Source organism: Lagenorhynchus albirostris, chromosome 3 (assembly GCF_949774975.1).
Source record: "Lagenorhynchus albirostris chromosome 3, mLagAlb1.1, whole genome shotgun sequence".
NCBI lineage: Eukaryota > Metazoa > Chordata > Mammalia > Artiodactyla > Delphinidae > Lagenorhynchus > Lagenorhynchus albirostris.
In genome coordinates, this window is record NC_083097.1 from 161,847,235 (window position 1) to 161,868,448 (window position 21,214).

At 57.9% G+C, this 21,214-nt stretch overlaps 1 protein-coding gene across 2 annotated transcripts; it reads left to right on the plus strand.

Moving 5' to 3' along the window:
* Window positions 1–7: 7 nt before the first annotated feature.
* NACC1 (nucleus accumbens associated 1) lies at window positions 8–20,351 on the plus strand. Of its 2 annotated transcripts, none has more exons than XM_060144952.1 (6): window positions 8–139; window positions 14,562–15,518; window positions 15,605–15,778; window positions 16,371–16,476; window positions 16,584–16,681; window positions 17,288–20,351. In XM_060144952.1, exons 2-6 carry the CDS (start codon window positions 14,573–14,575, stop codon window positions 17,548–17,550), a joined length of 1,587 nt encoding a protein of 528 aa, XP_060000935.1. In that variant the 5' UTR covers window positions 8–139; window positions 14,562–14,572; the 3' UTR covers window positions 17,551–20,351. The 2 variants fall into 2 exon arrangements, with proteins under 2 accessions (XP_060000935.1, XP_060000934.1); XM_060144951.1 differs by lacking the exon at window positions 8–139 and adding an exon at window positions 1,307–1,394.
* Window positions 20,352–21,214: the final 863 nt, after the last annotated feature.

The following is a 21,214-nucleotide window of genomic DNA, read 5'->3' on the forward strand; positions in this document are numbered from 1 at the left end:
ATCATTGATGCTACCTATAGTGGGCAGCTGGGATCAAAATGCACGGCGGAAAGCGCTGAACGTGGTGTGTGACGGCCTTAATCACTGCGGCTCCCCTGGGAGGGGACACCACACTAGCCCCATTTCACGGATGAGGAAGGTGAGACTCAGAAAAGGGGCGGTAAGCGGAGAAATCCAACACCTATTGATCGCCTCCTGTGTGCTGGGTTTTGTAAACACAGTATGTCAGGGCACCCTGCGGGAATAACTCAGACTCTGAAATCAGATTTCCTGCGTTTGAATCCCAGTCCTACCACATGCTCTTGACAAGTTACTTAAACTCTCTGGGCTTCACTTTCCTTACCTGTTAAATAAGAGCCCTAGCTTCCAAGATAGAGCAGAGATTAAACGACAGAATGCCTGGGAAATGTGCAAAGTAGGCTCTCTCACATAGCAAACCCTCAGAACGTTCTAACCGGTGTAGGAAAGGAGACCGTAGTGTCGGTACTGACTGGTTCCAGCCCCAGCTTGCCTTCCTACTTGTTCTTAATGCTCTCTGCTTATATTTCCCCATTTGCAAAATGGGCAGAACTTTTTAACATTCGTTATTGAGTTGTGATGAGAATTAAACGAGTTAGTGCAGGTAGAATGCATAGAATGGAATCTGGCGTCGCATAAGCATCGGACAAGTGTTAACTTTTATTGTTTCTTCTTGGGCCCGGTTTTGAATCCTGGCACCCGCCACCACTTCCTTGCTGTGTGACCTGGAGCAGGTTTCTTCATCTCTCTGTGCCTCCCTTTCTTATTTTCTATAAAGTGTGTGTGTGTGTGTTTATAAAATAATTCCTACCTAAAGATACTACTGTGAAGTTTAAGCGAGATAATCCCGTAAAGAACCTAAAACAGTTCCTGGCACAATAAACAACAGATATTATGGTTTGCGTTTTTACAGGAAACTAAAGTTCCGAAAGGCAGAGCGACTTGTTTAAGGTCGCGGGACTAGATGGTGGCGAGGTCGGGACTCGAACTCTGCAGGAGAGCCAAGGTCCAGACGGGGATTCCGAGGGGCCGAGGGAAGAGACTGAGGAGAGAAGGGGCGCGTTCGGCGCTCGGCTGGCCTAGCCTCGGGGGCGGGCACCGGGGGCGGTGCGTGGGCGGGGCCACGGCCGCTCCTCCCCGGCCCGGCGGCGGCGGCGGCGGCGGCGCGCCTTGCGCTCGCTCGGCGCTCGGCTGGGGCGGCCTGGCCCACAATGAATGGCCGCCGCGGCTGCCGCTGCTGCTGAAGCGGAGGCCGCGGAGGCCGCGGAGGCGGACGCCGAGGCCCCGGCGCAGGGGGGCGCGCCCCGGGCCCAGGCCCGGCCCCAGCCGCCGCTGCGGAGCTCGCCGGGAGCCCCCGGAGCGCGGCCACGGCGCAGGTGAGGCGGCCCGCCCCAGGCCCGGTTCCGGCCTCCTTTCCCCGGGACGGCCGGAGGGCATCCGAGGTCCGGCTAAGGGTTGAGGGGGGAGGACATGGGGGCCTCCTCCGACCGGGGAGGAACCTGGTTAGCAGCTTGCACTGTGCCCCGGCCCGAGTGCGGAGAGTCCCGGTCCCCGCGAGCGGCCTTGAGCGTCCAGCCCCGGGCCGGGCCGCGGAGCTTGGGGGCGTCGGGATCAGGCCCAGACCTCCTCCTGTCATTCCCCGCGAGAGGGGAGCGAGACCAGGCCCGGGCAGGTGCAGGGGTGGCTGGGGGCCGGGAAGTTGGAGGGAGGGCCGGTGGAGGAAAAGTGAGGAGGCGCCGGAGAGACCGGAGGGGGAGGGGGAGGAGGAGTCGGGCTTTGGGCCGGCCGAATGGGGGAGGAGGGGAGAGTGGCTTGGCCGGAGGGAAACGGCCCCGAGGGGGGGGCGGGGAGGGGCCGGGCTGGCAGGTACAGTCGGGGCGCTGGAGGAGGTGGGTCAGGTTACAGGCCTGGGGGCGGTTGAGGAGAAGCCCAGGAAGTGGGGCAGGGTGGGTGTGGGCGGAGTTAGTTCTAGTGGGGGCGGTTAGGAGATCCCTGAAATGTTTGCAGGGGTCACATGAGGTTTCAGTTCGGAGAGTGGGGAGGGGGTGGCGAGGACCTGATACGGAGGCGATCAGGTAGGTTGAGGAACTACTGTAGGAGCTTTGGGAGTCCGGGGGAGGCAGAGCCTTTGCGCTAAGTAGGCTAGTGGGGATGTGGGAGCAGGTCCGGAGAAACTAGTGTGATCAAAAGGCAAGTGCCAAGGTGCACCCCCTCCCCCCTTCCCCGTCCAGGCGTTAGCTTGGGGCCAAATCTGAGGGGTTTCTTCTTTCTCACACCTCATCCCTGCCTGTCTCAGGCTCTGGGTCCCGACATACCCTTTGGGCAAGCCTCTGCTGGCTGCTCCAAGGTGGTAGCCCGCCCACCTGGGCGTTTGTGTGGGCAGCTTGGGAAATCGTCTGGAACACCTAGCTCGGGCATCTTGTTTACCACCCTTTTGTCCACCCCCACCCCATATATCTGTAGGGAGGCAGCCCAGCCCCTGTTATCTGAGTATCTTAGGGTCCTAAGATTCTTTCTCCACTTTTTGTGACCAGAGCCTTGAGGCTCAAGCCTAGGGGTTGGGACCTCACTACCTTTCAGGCACCAGCTCTCCGCAGGTGAGTTACCGGGAGGTGAGCATATAAAGCTCTGTTCATTGTGTCTTGAAGGCTCCTGATAGGGGGAAGGCAGGTCACCAAGAAAGGGATCAAACCAGGCACCTACACCCTGGCCTAGGCCTTTGGTGCTCCGGGTCCCAGGGCTCTGCCTCTGCGGTGCTCTTCCTGGGGCAGGCCCTGTGCTGAGCTTGCTGGTTAGATGAGCTCATTGATTGCTCACCACCACCAGGTCAACTTAGGCCTTCTTCATGGTACTGGGGAGGAAGCCGCGACCCCATGGCTTGTCCCAGGTCCCACAGCTAGACAGTGGCCGACTGGGATTGACTGACCCTCCGCCCCAGCCCGCAGTCCCCTGGAGCTGGCCTTTTAGGGGCGTGACTGGAAGAGCCCACTGTTCTGGATTCCCTGGTGGGAATTCTCTGTCCAGGACTTTTCTCTTGCCCATCCCTTGCGGACAGTTTTGCTGGTGTCCCGGGGAGCCAGATCAGTGGAAGCTTTTTTCCCAGAGGCGCAAGGTCATCCCTGTTATAATGGGAGCCAAGAGGTCAGGGGTCACAGAGCTGTGGGCTGGCAGAGGGAGGTGGTTATGAGGATGGAACCTGGCTCTGGAGCTGGATTTTTGCTTTTTTTCCTGGTTTATCTTTCCCTCTGTTTGGTCCCCAGTCAGACCATCCCTGCTTTTGTTCCTTCTCTCTGGGTTAACTGCAAAGCTGTTACTAATGTGTCCTGGGAACGTTGACTTGGGAGCCTCAGTACCTGAGGCAGGAACCACAAACTGCTGGGTCGAGTGGTATCAGTTAGATCTGGGTTTAATGATGGCTTGTCACCTCATTCCCTCCCTTCCCCCAATCTCCTTGTAGTTCCTAGAACTGCCCCCACCTGGGCTCGGCCCTCCTCCCCTCTTTGGCTGGCCTCCTGGTTTTGGGAGGGGTAGAAACTGGGCCAGCAGCCCCATGTAAAGAAGCCTTCCCCCTGCCTGGTTGGGCTGAGGCTGGCTGCCGTGGCGCAGCCTGGGGCCTCGGCCGGGGCTCCGGGCTGGGTACTTAGGATTGGGCACAGCTGCCTCCAGTCATAGAGCTGGAACGGGGGCAGAGACTGGTAGGAGTTGGCCGCTGTGTGTGATGGCAGAGAAGGGGGCAGTGAGTCCGAGCCTGTGCCTGGAGCTGGAGAAAGCGCTCTTAATAATTGCTTTTCTGTGAGGATTTAGGGTGCCCAGACCTGGGGCGCCAGAGGAGGCCAAAATAGCCTGGCAGGCAAGAGCAACAAGTTAAGGGACCCTTGGGACAGTTTGATTTCACATGGGTGCCAACTCCCTGCTGGGGCCCGGGGAGCAGCCCTGAAAAGCAGCTCCTAGAACTGCTCTCAGCAACTTCTAGTGAAGGTTAGACAAAGGTTTGTCTGAAGGTGACTGACCTCAGACAAACAAATGATCAAGCTCATTTCTGATATCCCCGCGTTCATGAATATAGTAAAACCAAGAGAAGTGATGGTGCTGGGGTGGGTGGAAAGCATTGGATTTGGGTGGTCAGGGAAGGCTTCCAGGCGAGCTGAGCTCTGAATAATAAGAGATCAGCCTGCTGGTGGGGGAGCTGCGGCAGGGAGGGGCGAATGTTCTAGGCAGACAGGACAACACATTGAAAGCCTTTATTTAGCATGTGCCAGGCTCCTGCTAAGTGCTCTAAACATTTTGTCTTCATGAGGGAAGGAGTGAAGGGTGACCCTAGCGTGGAGATAAGAGACCCTTAGTGCCGTTCCCAGAAAAGAAGCATCTGATCCCAGGGTGTCCTGGATCCCCCCATCACCCCCAGATGCAAGTCCAGACCCCTTGGCCTACATCCAAGGCCTTCTAAAATCTGTTGCCCTGGCCAAGCAGTGGGGAGCCCCAGCAGGTTCTTGCACAGGACTGCAAGGAAAATGAGTTTCGGTCAGTTTGGCAGGACCCGTCATGGAGGTCAGCCTGGAGGCATGGGGTTTGGAGAGGGTTGCGGGTTGGTCCAGGAAAGTCTGACCCGGCTCATCAGTGTCACTGCCAGAGACTGTGGTGGAGGAGGGCTTGCCAGGTTCAGGTGGGGCTTGCAGCATTTGAGGCAAAGGTGAGCCGGCCTTGAAGACACAGAGGTGGTGTTTGCACCAGCCTCTGCTCCTTCTCTTGGGTCCTCCCTGCCTCTCATCACTCCCATCCCTTTCCTGGGTGTCACGCTGCTCTGAGCACTTTCACCCATTTGTAAATCACTTAAGCCTATGCCTAGCATGAGCACGCAGGCCCGCCTCCCTGCCTCTGCTCCTGGGTCCCCTTGGCCAAGAGTGTCATCCCTCTGTCTCCTCCTGAAGAGCCTTCTGAGCCACAGAGGCTGTGAGGTGGGACTCAACAGGTGGCTGTCTCGTTGTGTCCAGTATCTGGTTGTGATCATTGCCCCTGTCTCCTCAGGATAGACAGGATGTGAAGGTCTCAGCATCCTTAGAGATCCGAGGGCCCTCTGTGAGGACCATGACTGAATTAAGCAGAGGGTGGGTAAAGGTGAGCAAACATGGTGTAGTGGAGAGTCAGATTCCACTGTTAGTGCCACCTTGCTCAGCCAGGAGACCCTGGGCAAATGTTGTGGCCTTGGCGCCTCAGTTTAAGTATCTGATAAGTGGGGACAAGCAGGCATACCTGCACTGCAGTGGTTCTCAACCAGAGGTGATTCTGCCCCCCTCAAGGGATGCTTGGGAAATGTCTGGAGACATTTTTGGTTGTCACAGCTGTCACAGTAGAGGCCAGGAATGCTCCTCAGTATCATATAATGTACAGGGCAGCCTCCGCCACAGTGGATGATCTGGCCCCAGTGGCAGCAGGGCCTCAGTTGGGGCTCCCCGCTGCGTGGTTATTGGGAGGGTCATGTGAGACGTTGGTGTCTGGGGTGTGATCAGCTGGTGCTGGGAAGGCAGTGCAGGGAGCCCTCAGTAAGTATGGCCTGATAGCTCATGAAATGGCCTAAGGTTCTGGGAGATGGTGAGCGGTATAAGATGCCTCTGCTGCTGTCAGGGAGTTTGCAGTCCTGTGAGGGGCTAGGGGGACAGACAGAAGGGAACATAACTAATAATAGCAGCTGAGCACTGACTGCAAAGTCAGCACCAGCCTACCTACCTGTGTTACCTTAAGGTGGTTTAATCCTCAAAACAGCCTTGTGAGGCGGCTGCTTGTTTTATAGTTGGGAAGACTGACGTGGGGGGTGGTAAGCACTAGTACAGATAAATGTTTTCTGGGAGCGTAGAGGAAGGAAAGCGTAATTCTAAGCGGGGAAGCTTTGTAAGGGATATTTGAGCCTAGTAAAACAGGATTCTGATTCTTTTGTCCTGCCAAGGCCCTGCAGGGTCTCCAAGCACATCTCCACGACCCATCCCCAGTAACGCCCAGCCTCCTTTGTGTTAGCCTCCCCAAGGTCACCTCAGGGCCTTTGCACTTCCCTCCACCCTTTGTGCAGCTGCTGCCCTGCCCCCTTGTCCTTGGGTCTGGAGGCACACCGGGAGTATGAGGTAACTCACAAAGGTGGGCTTGAGGTCAGAGTGGGAAGGGGGTGGGGCCTGGCTGGGTTCTCCTAGGAGCTGCTGCAGGCAGAAGCCAGATTGCTGAGGACTTCGAGGAGAGAGTGGGAGGGGGGAGGGAGGAGAGGCAGCAGGCTGGATTGCTCTTTCCCGGAGGTGGAAGTGAGGGGAGGAAGAGTAGAGAGTAGCTGGGGGAGGCTGGGGGAAAGAAGAAGGCCTCAGGGGGAGCGGGAATAGCAGCACCCAGAACCCTTGGGCTGGGGCCTCAGGTGGGCAGCAGACCCCAGCTCGGGTCTCGGCTTCCCTTCTCAGCTCTGGTTTCTCAGTTTTCCCAGTCATGAAATGGGTCTAGCTGTGGTGGCCGCCTGCCACAGGGAGCAGCAGGGCCATGCGGAGGATGAGTGCAGCCTGGGCCGGCCATGGTCAGGGAGCCCCAACTACCATTATCTCCTGATTCTTGGACAGGAGCCACGTGGCCTGGATGCCATCCTGGGCCTTGCTCTCCTCATCTGTAAAATGGCAGGAAGACTCATTTCTTCCTCAGAAACTGGTGAGAGGAATAGCTGAGCCCTCGTCAGGTGCTGGTGCACAGTAGGGGCAACGTCCATGCCACCAACCATTGCTAATCCTGTGGAGTTAACAGGAGCTTTTCAGGGAAAAAGAAAATGAATTAAATGTGCATGTACTTTAAAAAGATCTGTACAATCGAGTATCGTCTTGTTCTTCACTAGCTAATGTTTGCCTAAACTACCTTCCAGTTCGGCTCCTGCAGAGGGTCCGAATGGCTTTGGGCCAGGAATGCACTCCGAGCAGCCTGGGGGGTGTGCCACTTTCCTGCCCCCAGCCATCACTCTGACCTCATGCTGAGCTGGGTGAAGGATTGTGGGGCTTTCCAGGGGCCTCTGTCCTTCTTACGCTTGGAGTTAGTGGGTTCCCTTAACCAGCTTACATGTCAATGGGCAGCTCACCACTTCCCTGGAAAGTCAGCCAGAAAAGACAGTCCTTGGTGAGGCAGACACAGATCTGCCCCCCAGCCACTGCTGGCTGGGGTACTCGGAGCTCCCTCAAAGAGCTGGCAGTTTCCACCCCTAGGAATTGCACTGCAACACAAGCACCTCCGTTTCAAGCCTGCCGCACCCTAGCGGGATCCGGCACTAGGACAGCAGTCAGTGGGAATCCCAAGTTCAGTTACATTGAGCCCCAAGTGGGACCCTGACTGCAGGCCACCCACCTGCTATGGCTGCCAGAGGAGGGTGTCTGTCTGAGCAGCACCCTCTGCGTTGGCCCTGGCGGCCCCCACTGCGGTGCGGGTGGCACCCTTGCCCAACCTCAGAGACCTCTTCCAAGTCCCACTCTGTTCTAGTCACAGTGCGACTAAAAGGGGAGTGTAGTTGGAAGTAACAGAAATCATTCCTTCATTCCGCTAACAACGATTGTGCGTCCATTGTGTGCCTGTCTAGTTGTAGGGGCAGGGGACATAGTAGTGTGAACCAGACAGGCAGTCGCCCTGCCCTGGTGGAGCTGACACAAAGCCAAGGACACATCTAGTTGGTAGATGGTGGGAAGTGCCAAGGAGGAAAAATGAAGCAGAAGTGGCCGGAGGAATCGGGGTTGGCAAAGGCTGTCTTTGGAAATCTGAGATAGGTGATCAGGAGGGTATGAAAGGCTGTGACCATCTTGGGGCCTGCCTTGTAAGAGGTCTGAGAGCAGGCAGTCCTTACTGTGCAGGGCCCCCATACACATCGTAGGGGCCCAGGTGGTGAGAACTGGTTTTGAAGAAATCGGAGGTGTGGATCCTAGGCTCTTCACCCAAGCAGGGAGGGCTAGATAGAGCCTGTGTGCACTGCAGCCAGAGCAGGCTTGAGGGGAGAAGGGCTCGGCTGAGGACACATTGTGTGGGCATCTGGGGTATGTGCAAGTCTGCCATCCAAGGGGAGGTCCAGGCCAGGGGCTCCATGAGGGAGTTGTGGGGTGAGTAGATGGTGTTTGTTTGGTTTTGGCCACGGCATGCAGGATCTTCCCTGACCAGGGATCAAACCTGTGCCCCCTGCATTGGGAGCATGAAGTCTTAACTTCCCTGGATCTCCAGGGAAGTCCAAGTAGATGGTGTTTTGAGCCTGTCTTAGTCCGCTTGGGTCGCCATAACAAAATACCATAGACTGGGCAGCTTAAACAACAGACATTTTCTCACAGTTGTGGGGGCTGGAAGTCTAAGATGCCAGCGCAGTCAGGTTCTGGTTGGATTCTAGTGTGCTCATGTGGCCCTTAGTGTCTGCGCTTGGAGAGAGAAAGAGAACTCTCTCTTCCTCTTCTTATAAGGACAGAGTTCTGTTGCATTAGGGCCCGACCTTTATGACCTCATTTAACCTTAATTACCTTCAAATAAGACCCTGTCTCCAAATACAGCCACACGGGGGATTAGGACTTCAACTTAGAAATTGGGGTGGGCGACACAATTTAGTCCACATCAGAGCGCTGAGACTGGGTGTGATCCCCCAAGGAGAGAAGCAGACTGAAGACTGAGCCCAGAGCCAGCTTTGCCTTCCTCCAGTTTCTGGAAGGGCCGTGCCTGCTTCTCCCTTGGGGCTCTGCACACCTTCCTTGTTCCTTGAGGGCCACGCTCCCAGCCCACCACTGCCCCATTAGATCACCCCCCACCTCCACCCCCTTGTGCCCCCCAGATCTCAGCTCCCATGTCCCCTTCTCCGGGTGAGGTCAGAGGCGCGGACCTGCAGCTCGTTGATCCGTGTGACCCTGGATGAATGGTCGTGTCTCTTCCTGGACCATGAGCTCCGGAGGCAGGGCCTTGTCTTAGTGGTGGCCTGCCCCAGGCTCTGGGCACTTCCTGCCCCAGGCAAGGCGCTTGGCAAATATTTGTTGAGTGACTGTTGAGAGGTCGTGGAAACCCTGTGTCGTGCCCTCGCGTCTCGTCAGGAAACCCACCCTCTTCCGGGGCCAGGAGTAGCGATGGAAGGGTCCCCTTGGCCTTGTGTGGGTCTGGGGGCCGCCCCTTCCCTCCAGGGGGATCTGGGCACCCCAGAAGATGTGCCTGCTCATGTGCCAAGTTGTGAGGAGAGAGAATTCAAATACGGTTTTCTGCCCCTGGGGAGATTATAGTCAAGTGGGATTTAATATTCTCAGAGGTAAGCATAAGGGCCCTGTGGCTTGGGGGTTGCGGGGAGTGCCGAAGAGGGCATCTTCTCCAGTCTGGTGAGTTCTCAGAGCACGGGGCAGCTGAGGGTGAATGAGGAAGATGCGGGTAGTGGGAGGAGAAGGGCGCTCCGGGCAGGGTGCACAGCTTGGGTAAAGGTCTGGCTGAGGGGAACCGTGCAGTACAGGCGAGGGGCTCGGGCTGGTGAGGACAGAACTGTTGGCTGGTTTAGAGAACCGCACCGCCTCCCACCCCCACCCCCACCCCCACCCCGGCTCTCCATCCTACCACTTCCCAACCAGCAGGTGACCCAGCCCGAGCGCCAGCTGCTTTCGACCTGTTTCCTCTGGAAGCCTGATCTGGCTCCATGGCTCCTCCCTCACAGCTGGTGTAGGTGAGGGGCAGGACCACCGGCCATTGTTCTTCTGAGTCTGGCAGCCTGGATTGGTGCCACAATCCAGGGGTGGGTCTCTAGTGGTCTCCAGTGGTCTCCAGTGGCCTCTTCCACCTCCCCCCACCCCATACCCTGTCCTACTTACAGGGGCAGCGAGGCAGACCTAGCACCCCACTCCCTGTCACTGCAGAGGGTGCGTGCCTGTGCACGGATTGCATCAGCCTTTTGCACAAGTTGTGCCCCCCCCCGCCGCCGCCGCCATTGCTAGTTGACGGCTTCAAAGCCCTGGGTGGTGGGCTCTGAGGCCCCATGGGGTTCACGAGGCCTGGGGATCCCAGACTGAATGTCAGGTTGGCTCTCACCCTCGGGAGCCCTCCTCCTTGCGTCTCTTTTCCCTCTTGTTGAGAACCTTATCACCCCCATGCTGAGCGCTCACCACAGAGCCATCCTGCACCAATTCCCGGTGAGGGGTCAGGCCCTGAAGTCCAACTGCTTGGGACGGGGCAGGGCGGTGCTGTGATCACCATCCACAAAGTGGGGCCCTGCTAGCCTTCACTGTGGAGTGCTGTGAGCACTTTGGTAGCCTTCCGGAAATGTGTGCAACAGTGTCCATCACACCGAGCACAGTTAGGAGGACACTTTGCAACGCCCTCAACGCCCTCCGTAGCCCCAGAAGCATCCACACCCGTATGTGTACTGCCTCAGCCCCCTCCCCCCGTTCCCCCATGCTTCCCCACCCCCACCCCGCAGCTGCCATTTCCCAGACAGGAGCAGTCTATTCCTGCCTTGGTACACTATCTGACACGTTTACAAATATTTATTGACCGCCTCTCTCTGTTCTGATGAGCTAATCATGAGCAAATCTGCCAGCATGCCTGCCCCTCTGGAGTTGACAGTCTCCTTGGAGGAGTACCTAGCTACACAACTTTTTTTTGGCTGCGCTATGCAGCATGCAGGATCTTAGTTCTCCAACCAGGGATCGAACCCGTGCCCCCTGCAGTAGAAGCATGGAGTCTTAACCACTCGACTGCTAGGGAAGTCCCCTGTCTACAACTTTTAAAACAATACCCTGTCTCCCGTAGAGGCTCATTCCTGAGTCACTCACCCGCTTCTCTCTGTCCCCGCCACTGATGCTGGGAATTCTCCCAAAGCTGGCCTGGGCCCAGTCTCCCTTGCTCCGGGCTTCCCATTGCTCACTCTCAGACATTCATCCTCACCAGGCCAGGGCCCACCTGTCCCACACCCTGTGCCGCTTTCCAGCCACACTGGCTCCTTCCTGCCCAGGACTGTTGGTTGCTCTCTCCATCTCCCCATCTTTACCTCGCTCACTCAGTGACACACTCACCCCAACTAAAATCACGCCCTGTGGCTCCTCACTAGACAGTGAGCTACATGTGGGCACAACCAGTCCTCTTCAGGGCGATGTCCCCAGCACCTTGCAGTCCATCGGGTGGGTTGGATGTATACCTCCCCATTTTACACATAAACTGAAGGACAGAGAGGTGAGCGGCTGGCCTGAGGTCATGCAGCTTCGGAGTGGGGCTAGCAGCAGAACCCAGGTCTGAGGGACTCTAGCTCCACCGCATGCATGTCCTGCCTTGGTCCTCCCCCTTGGGGTGTAAGCCTTCCAAGCCAGGGGTCTAGAGCACCCCTCCAGGGACTAGAGGCCAGGCAGCCTCTTCCTTGGCTGCCTCGGCCCTGGTCACTTGGGCCCTAGTACCCGGGGGGTCTTCAATTTGGCAGCCTGGGGAGGTGGGTCAGGGCTACCAGGGCCCTGGAGGAGGCTCTCTGGGCTCTATCCTTTGCCTCCTCTTGGTGCCTCAGTTTCCCCTACCGCCTCATTCAGAGGCCCAGCTCTGAATGAGGCGGTAGGGGAAACTGAAGCACCAGCTCCTAGCCTGTCCGGCCCTTAGTTTGACCTCCTGGGATGTGCATGCTGCCGTCTAATTAGTATTTCCCTGTCTCTGCCTCCCCCTCCTGATTGCCTTTTTGTTTTTCGCGGTGGCGACAATGATTTTGATGAGGAAGAGGAGGGTACAGCAGAGGGGAATCATGGATTTCAGTGCCCAGACAGATCTGGGGGAGCCAGGACTCACCCTTGCCCTGAAGTGCACCTCTGAGCCCATGGGCACATGGCCCCTTGTGTTCCTCCAGGTAGCCCTTTCTGAATGAACCTGGGTAGGGCCCAAGTCTTCACTGCATCCCCAATCCTCAGCCCATCGAGGCAGCTTAGAATAGACTGGTTAAAGATAAAAAACTGAAAGATGCATGAGAGCTAATAACATGGGAGTGAGAGACGAACAGCTGGGGGCTCTAGTTAGTTCCTGCCTCAGGGCCTTTGCACACACTCTTCACCTTTTTCCTCTTTCTTCTCACCAGCCTGACACTCTGCTCAGGCCTCTCTTCTCACCCATACCTGCCCATTCAGGACGACTGCCCTCCACAACTACAGAATGGCAGGGGACTCAGTTTTACCAATGGGGGCACTTGTAAAGCCATATCTTCCCTCAGAGCCCTTTTATGATTTCCCCCAGAGCATCAGACATGCTGTCCTCACCCGACCAGTTCTTCCTCCTGGGTTGGAACATGCACTGATGGAATAGGCTCTGATGCAGAAGGTCACACATTTGAGAGGTGCCAGGGCCCCCCAGGTGGTACTTCACAGGTCAGGATGGGGGTGGGCTCCCTGAGCAGGATCTCATGCAGTTCCTTAAATTCACATTTCTTTCTCCACCCACCCCTCAAGCACTTTGGGGTGAATTGTTTGTGGTGTGATTTCACACACTTTATTTTTTTATTTTATTTTATTTTTTAAAATTTATTTATTTTATTTTTGGCTGCGTTGGGTCTTTGTTGCTGTGCGCAGGCTTTCTCTAGTTGAGGCGAGCGGTGGCTTCTCTTGTTGCAGAGCCTGGGCTCTAGGCGCGCAGGCCTCAGTAGTTGTGGTGCACGGGCTTAGTTGCTCCGTGGCATGTGGGATCTTCACGGACCAGGGCTTGAGCCCGTGTCTCCTGCACTGGCAGGCAGGTTCTTAATCACTGCGCTACCAGGGAAGTCCCACACACTTTATTTTAAATATTATTTACTTTTGTAAATAGGCAATACATTCACCAGGTTCAAAATTTAAAAGACCCGGGCTTCCCTGGTGGCGCAGTGGTTGAGAGTCTGCCTGTGGATGCAGGGGACACGGGTTCAAGCCCTGGTCCGGGAGGATCCCACATGCCGCGGAGCGGCTGGGCCCGTGAACCACGGCTACTGAGCCTGCGCGTCTGGAGCCTGTGCTCCGCAACAAGAGAGGCCGAGACAGTGAGAGGCCCGCGCACCGCGATGAAGAGTGCCCCCCCCCACCGCCTCGCTGCAACTAGAGAAAGCCCTCACACAGAAACGAAGACCCAACACAGCCAAAAATAAATAAATAAATTAAAAAAAAAAATTTAAAAGACCCTAAGATGGAATTCCCTGGCAGTCCAGCGGTTAGGACTCTGAGCTTTCACTGCCAAGGGCCTGGGTTCAATCCCTGGTCAGGGAACTAAGATCCCACAAGCCGTGTAGTGTGGCCAAAAAAAAAAAAAAAAAAAAGACCCTAAGAATGTACATGGTAAGTCTCATCCCCAGTTCTACACAGAGGACATTAGTCTTATGGTTTCTTTCTTCCTTTTACAGCTTTACTGAGATGCATATACCAAGCAGTTCACCCGTTTAAAGTGTACAGGTTCAGGAGTTTTTAGTATATTCAGAGTTGTGCATCCATCACCACGATTTCTGAACATTTTTCACGAGGGCAAGAAGAAACCCTGCACCTGTTGCTCACACTCCCCTAATCCTCCAAGCACCCCCAGCCCAGGCAACCACTCATCTGCTTTCTGTCTCTTATCGATTTGCCTGTTCTGGACGTTTCATATAAATAGGATTGTATAATATGTGGTCTTTTCGTTTGGCTTCTTGCATTTAGCATAATGTTTTCAGGGTTTATCCAAGTTGTAGCATGTAGCAGTAGTGCATTCCTCTTTATGACTGAGTAGTATTCCATTGTGGATTGACCATATTTTGTTTATCCATTCATCAGTTGATGGACATTTGGGTTGTTTCCACCTTTTGCCTATTGTGAACAGTGCTGCTGTAAACATTCACGTACAGGTGTATGTGTGGATATATGTTTTCATTTCTCAGGAATAATTCCTAGAAGTGGAATTGCTGGGTCATATGGCAACTTCATGTTTAACCATTTGAGGAACGGTTTTCCACAGCAGCTGCACCATTTCACATTCCCACCAGCAGTGTAGGAGGGTTCCGGTTCATTTCTCATCCTCACCAATACTTATCTTTCTTATTCTAGCCAGCCTAGTGGGTGTGGAATGGTGTCTCATTGTGGTTTGGATTTGCATTACTCTGATGACTAGTGATGTTCTCATGCAGTTTCAGGGTTTCTCGAGTGGTCATTCAGTCATTCAGCAAATGGTGATTGAGGGTCACGTGCTCAGCACTGCAAACACAGTGTGAAAAATCGGATGACTCTGCCTTCTTGGTGTCTCTATGCCTGTTACCCTATGTGTGTGGTGCTAGTGGTGGTTAATGCTCACGGGGGGCTCAGTGTGTTATCTCATTTAATATTCAAGCACAGACGTGTAAGTATGCTTTTGCCTTCCTTTCTGCAAAGGGACGGCATAGGCCACCCCGGCCTATAGCTGACTTAGCTGATTTGACAGTCTGTCACAGAGGAAAGGCCATGCCGGGACAGGAGTGGGCGGCACCTGTGATTCTTAACAGTCGTGGCAAATTCCACCACGTGGATGTCCACGCTCCCGTGTGTCTCCCTGCAGCGGGCTGAGTCTGCCATCTGACCCTGTCCCTCCGTCTCTCCCTGTCCCCTGTGCAGCCGCCGCCGCCATGGCCCAGACCCTGCAGATGGAGATCCCGAACTTCGGCAACAGCATTCTGGAGTGCCTCAACGAGCAGCGGCTGCAGGGCCTGTACTGTGATGTCTCGGTGGTGGTCAAGGGCCATGCCTTCAAGGCCCACCGGGCCGTGCTGGCCGCCAGCAGCTCCTACTTCCGGGACCTGTTCAACAGCAGCCGGAGTGCGGTGGTGGAGCTGCCGGCGGCTGTGCAGCCCCAGTCCTTCCAGCAGATCCTCAGCTTCTGCTACACGGGCCGGCTGAGCATGAACATGGGCGACCAGTTCCTGCTCATGTACACAGCGGGCTTCCTGCAGATCCAGGAGATCATGGAGAAGGGCACAGAGTTCTTCCTCAAGGTGAGCTCCCCCAGCTGTGACTCCCAGGGCCTGCACGCCGAGGAGGCCCCCTCGTCCGAGCCCCAGAGCCCTGTGGCGCAGACGTCGAGCTGGCCGGCCTGCGGCACCCCACTGCCCCTCGTGTCTCGCGTCAAGACAGAGCAGCAGGAGTCGGACTCTGTGCAGTGCACGCCCGTGGCCAAGAGGCTGTGGGACAGCAGCCAGAAGGAGGCCGGCGGTGGCAGCAGTGGCAACGGCAGCCGCAAGATGGCCAAGTTCTCCACGCCGGACCTGGCCGCCAACCGGCCGCCCCAGCAGGCCCCGGTGGTGGCGGCAGCACAGCCCACCGGAGTGGCGGGGGGGCCCGGGGCCGGGCAGCCGGCGGGGGGCGTGGCAGCAGCGGCAGGCGGAGTGGTGAGTGGGCCCAGCACGTCGGAGCGGACCAGCCCGGGCACCTCAAGCGCTTACACCAGCGACAGCCCCGGCTCTTACCACGAGGAAGATGAGGAGGAGGACGCGGGCGAGGAGGGCACAGACGAGCAGTACCGGCAGATCTGCAATATGTACACCATGTACAGCATGATGAACGTCGGCCAGACCGGTGAGGTGCCCCACCACAACCCCAAGCCTGGCCCCTCGCCCCCGCCCCCGGCCCCGCCCCCAACACACCAATTTCGCCCCCGACAGCCGAGAAGGTGGAGGCCCTCCCTGAGCAGGTGGCCCCCGAGTCCCGGAACCGCATCCGAGTGCGGCAAGACCTGGCGTCTCTCCCTGCTGAGCTCATCAACCAGATCGGCAACCGCTGCCACCCCAAGCTCTACGATGAGGGTGACCCCTCTGAGAAGCTGGAGCTGGTAACAGGTGGGCTGGCCTCACTTGCTCCCTGAATTCCCCCCTCCCCCACCTTGGGCCTCGATGCCCTCTGGGCCAGCAGCCTGCAGCACAGTGCTTAGGAGCCAGGCTCAAGGTCCAACCCCAGCCCTGCCGCCCACTGGCTGTGTCCTGGGGCAGCTGACACCTCTTTGCATTGATACAAATCAAAGACTGGCTTGTAGCTTTCCACCCCGGAGGCTGGTGTAAGTGTGGGCCAGCATTGTTGGCCACATGGGAGTAGATCAGTGGCTTCATAGCGTGGTTTGAGGGTTGATCAACACGGTGGTTAAGAATTTGGCCCTCGGACTCAGGGTGTCAGGGTGCGAGCATCTGCTGCCTGTTCTTTCTGATGCTGGTGGTTTTGTGGGCAAGGGCCCCGGCACGTTGGGAGCCCCGTGGACGGTGGCGCCACAGTCTCGGTCCTTTCCTGAGTGTTGAGGAGGACGCTCTAAGTTGAGTGGTTGGGGCGGGGGGCGGGGGGGGGGGTCTTGGTTGGGCCCAGGACGGGGCTTGGCCGAGTGGGGAACATGGCGGTTTGCCCCCCACACCCATCATCCTCTGGCTTCGCCCCCCCCCCCAGGCACCAACGTGTATATCACCAGGGCGCAGCTCATGAACTGCCACGTCAGCGCAGGCACGCGGCACAAGGTCCTGCTGCGGCGCCTCCTGGCCTCCTTCTTTGATCGGTGAGGCCCATGCCAGAGCCCCGATGTGGGGGAGGACGGGGTGCCCCATGCCCCCACCACCACCACCACAGGGGGCCTGACTCCCCTCCCCCATATCCCTCGCCCAGGAACACGCTGGCCAATAGCTGTGGCACCGGCATCCGCTCTTCCAGTAACAACCCCAGCCGCAAACCGCTGGATAGCCGCGTCCTGCACGCTGTCAAGTGTAAGTGTCCACCTTCCTGGAGTCGGGATTGGGGGATGGAGGTCTGGGGCGGGCAGGTGGTCCTTTTCTCTGGTGTTGGCCCTGATGGATGGGTAGGTAGGGTTTGGTATTAAGAAGGATTCTGAGGTTCAGTCTGGGCTTGTTGGGAAGAGGGCTGTGATTGGTTAGAGGGTTCTTGGTTAGAGATTTCTTGAGGGGGTGGGTAGGACACTGAAGGAAAGCCACGAAGCCTATGGGAGGGGGGGTCTCAAACTTATCCTGGTCATCAGAGTGATGAAGTGGCCAGGCCTCAGCCAGTTGTCAGGAGGGAAGTCTAGGTTTTCAAGTGGAATCTCCCAGTTTCTGAATTCTGGCGAATGACCCACGTTTTTCAAGAGCGCTGGGCCATCCCGCATCAAATCCACACATCCCATACGCATGGCCAAGCTCTGTCAGTCCTGGGCCCACTGATGTGGTGTAGCGTGCTGTCCGCAAGCTCCAAGGGGGGCGTTCAGGGGTGCCATGGTTCCGGGGGGGGTTCAGGAGCAGCGTGGGGGCTGAGTGCCTGTTGGGAGGGTGGGAGGCCCAGGCCACGCTCGGCATGAGCTACCCATTCTGCCCGCACAGACTACTGCCAGAACTTTGCTCCCAACTTCAAGGAGAGCGAGATGAACGCCATCGCAGCCGACATGTGCACCAATGCCCGCCGCGTTGTGAGGAAGAGCTGGATCCCCAAGGTCAAGCCGCTTATGGCCGAGGGTGACGCGTACACCACCTTCATCAGCTACACGGGCAAGATAGAGCCGGACATGATGGGTGTGGAGCACGGCTTCGAGACGGCCAGCCATGACGGCGAGGCCGGCCCCTCGGCCGAGGAGGCCCTCCAGTAACCCCCACCGGACCCTCCCGCGGGGCTGTCACACTCCCCCTCCTGTCACACCCGCCCACCATCTTGGTCACGAGCTACTGTCTGTCCTTCCCCAGGACCCGCGGGGGGCACTGCATGCTCCTGGCCCCTCTGCCTCCGCGTCCCACCCCCTGACCCCAATCCGATCAGGGATCCGGGCTGGGAGAGGACGGCAGGTGGTGCGAGGTCTGCGTTGCCTTCTCTAGCACACACTCGTGCACAGTCGGGGGGCTCTTGCTCCCCCTCTCCTAACCCCTAGCAACTGTCTCCCCACTCACCAGGCCAGGCACAGGGAGGGGCTGGCCTGGGGGGCTTGGGAAGACCCCCTTCCCAGGCGCTGGGCCACCTAGCCGGAGCATTCCTCAGCCTCCGCCCCCCACTGCAGCCCCTTGGGACTCACAGGGGCCCCGGGTTCTCAGGACCCCTCCCGCCACCACCTCCCAGTGCTTCCACGTTTCCAAAAGCGCCTTCCTGTCTCCCTTGTCTGTCCCCGCGCCTGGGGGCTGGGGTAGGCGAGGCCGTGAGGACTGCCCGTTTTACAGCTGAGGAAACTGAGGCTCAGAGAAACTCCATGACCGACCTAAGGTGGCGGGCGGTGGCAGGCCCAGCGCCCTTCTCTTCCCCCACCTGTGCTCAGCCTCTCTTGCCGCCACCAGCCCCCTGGGGCCTGAGAGGGGCAAGTCCTGAGAGGGGGCCCTTGGGGGCAGACCGAGGGTCTCTGAGAATAGGAGAGGTTTCCGGGGCTCGCAGAAGCGTATGGGTGTGCGTGTGTGTGTGTGCGCGTGCGTGTGTAGAAGTTTTGCTTTTAAACAGATGAAGACGTGAGAGGCAGTAGGACCAGGGGTGGAACCCAGGGGAGCAGGCTGGGGGGTGCTGCTGCCTTTCCCTCCCTTCCCCCACCCCCACCCCCCACGGCAGGGCTCCCAGCCCCCACCCCCTGTACATACTTTTTAAAACATTTTTTTAGCTAATGAAACATTGAAGTATAAGATTCCTTTTATTTTTCAAACCAACGGGACCGTGTCTGATGTCCCCTTCGGTCCTCGGGGCTGTGGAAGGCAGGACGGAGTGGGGAGCCAGGGGCAGGCTGAATGTGCGCGTGTGTGTGGAGTGGGGGCGCGCGTTGCCGAGGGGGGGGCCCCCCAGGCCCCGCTCTGCCTGGGCTCCCGTGGGTCTGGCCGGCTCACACTCAACCCCAGGGCCTCCCCCCAAGGGCTACATTGCAAGGGTGTCCCTGGTTTGTCCGGTTGGCTGAGTCCAGCTCCTGGCAGGGCCGGGTCCGCTTCATGGTTAAAGATTGTTTGCAGAATCTTCTTTTACCATTCCTCTCTTTCTATCCTTGGCCTAGCTCCACGAGTGGTTTTGTGGTTTTTTTTTTGAGTTCTACATGTAAACTCGGAGGGTTCTTTTTGTTTTTTTAACTCTCCCCCTCCCCCCGCACCCCTCCCCACACATGCTGGGTGTCCGTTTCTTTGCAATTTCACATTTTTGTCTCTAGCCCTGGTTCTCACCGCTTCTGTCTCCCCCGCAGTCTGACTAGCCCGTTGCTCCCAGCAGCCTCTCTCTTTCCAAAGGCAAGGGGATTACAGGAGGTGGGGTGGTGGCCAGCTGGACCACTGGGATCTGACCTGGAGGCCTGCCCGCCCCCCCCCCCAGGCGCCCCTGCCAACCTGCGGGGAGCGGGTGCTTCCTGACATCTGCTTGCTGCCAGGGGCCGGGGGGTGGGGGTGGGGGTGGGGGTGGGGTCAGACCAGCGGGGCCCTGGCGCTCTGCTTTCCTGGCCCAGCCCCAGTACCTTAGCCCTCAGCCGGTCCGAGTGCGTGGGGGGGGGAGTCGACAGCCCCAGCTAAAGCACAAGCACCTTAGTCGCACCTCCCCTGCCCCTCATCCTGGCCTCGACACCCCACCCCAGCGTAGATCCCAAAGCACAACATCCTGGTCACTCGGCAAGCTGCCGGGCCGACCAAGGCCGAGGGTGGGCTGGGGCTCCAGCCAGACCCCAAAGGAAGCAGGAGTCCCCGGGCGCTCCCCTCCTTCCAGGCCTCAGCGGGGGCCAGCTCTCTGGGACTGGGGTCTTCTCCCTCCCCACCCCCTTGTCCTGGGCAGGCCCCTGTCCAGCCCCTCCTCGCCTTGTCCTCGGGTGGGGCTTGCCCCGTCCCTCCTCCGAGCCCCTGCAGCACGGGGTTGGGTGGCAGAGCCCTCTTGTTTCAGGGACTCCAGGAGGTGCCCGTGGCTCCCTGGACTGTGTGTATAGGTCTGGGGAGGGGGCGGGGGAGAGGGGCTGGGCAGGGGCGCAGGGGAGGAAACTCCTCACCAGGAGAGCCAAAGACAGGGTTGTGCCTTACCCCAGGAGCCACCCCTGCGCCCTCCCGCCCTGCCCTCCCCGTTCTTGGGCGGCCTGCTGCTTTTCCTGCTTTCCCTTCCCCTGGCCCTGCCCTGCCCTGCCCTGAGCTGCATGGACCCCACGACCCCCCTATACCCCGGGGCAGCCAGGAAGGAACATGAATGGAGGATCACCGACCAACGCAAAAAAGACTATGGGGGCCCCCCTCCACCTCCCCCGGCCGCCCATTCACCCACGTCTCTTTCACGCAGGACAGACCACCCGCCCTGTCCGCGTGGAGTGCCAACACCCTCCCTGCCCTGGGCCGAGCCCCTCCTCCCCGGGCCCATAAGTGAGATTGCACATTAACTACTGTAAGAAGAGGAGCCGCACTGGGAAATGTGAACCATGAGAATATCAGTGATACTGATGAGGAGAATAAACTAAACGCCTTTGTAACAGCCCTGCTGCAAGCTGCTCACTGGGGGCGCGGGGTGGTGGGCCCCCCTCCTTACGCAGAGAGACATCCCCATTCCCCAGGGCTTCACACTGACAAATGCAGTGGGGGCCCGGCTTGGGGTGTGCTCAGAACGGCCATGCCAAACGTCATGCCTCAGAATGTCGGCCTGAGGGGAGGGCCCTCTTTAGGTGGGAAAACAGCTTCCAGCAGCTTCCAGGTTGCCCCAGTATGTACAAACAACACCCTCCCTAGGCTCTTCCCTCACACGTGTGGGCCCTAAATCCTGCATGGGCGTCCCACGGGAGCCCCTCCAAAGCTAGAAGGCCAGCTGCTCCATGGAATTATCTGTATTACAGATCCACTTGCTGCCCTTCCATGGTATTTGACACTCCCAGCCCCAGAAACGTGTCCTGAACGTAAGCCCACACCCTTCGCCCCGTCCCGAGCCACTGCGTCTGGAAGGAGCACTAAAGTCGGGATGGCAAGCCTAAAATCAGCCGGTGGTTGTTTAAAATACCTGGAAGAGGGACTTCCCTGGTGGTCCAGTGGTTAAGACTCTGCGCTTCCACTGCAGGTGGCACGGGTTGGTCAGGGAACTAAGATCCCACATGCTGTGCAGGGTGGCCAAAAAACAAAAAAAACTGGAAGAGCTGTAGGACCCTGAGGATATGAGTGGGAAAATGTTCTAACAACCGAGATAGAAAAGATACAACATGCCCTAGGGTCCCATTGATTCAGAGGTATCTCAAGTAGTGTGGGAAGACTACTGACAGACCTTAGGGATTCCACCAAATCAAAAGATCTTTGCTGGGGAGGTGGACAAGGGGTTTCATCTCCGCCCAGTCCAGGTCTCACCACTCCACG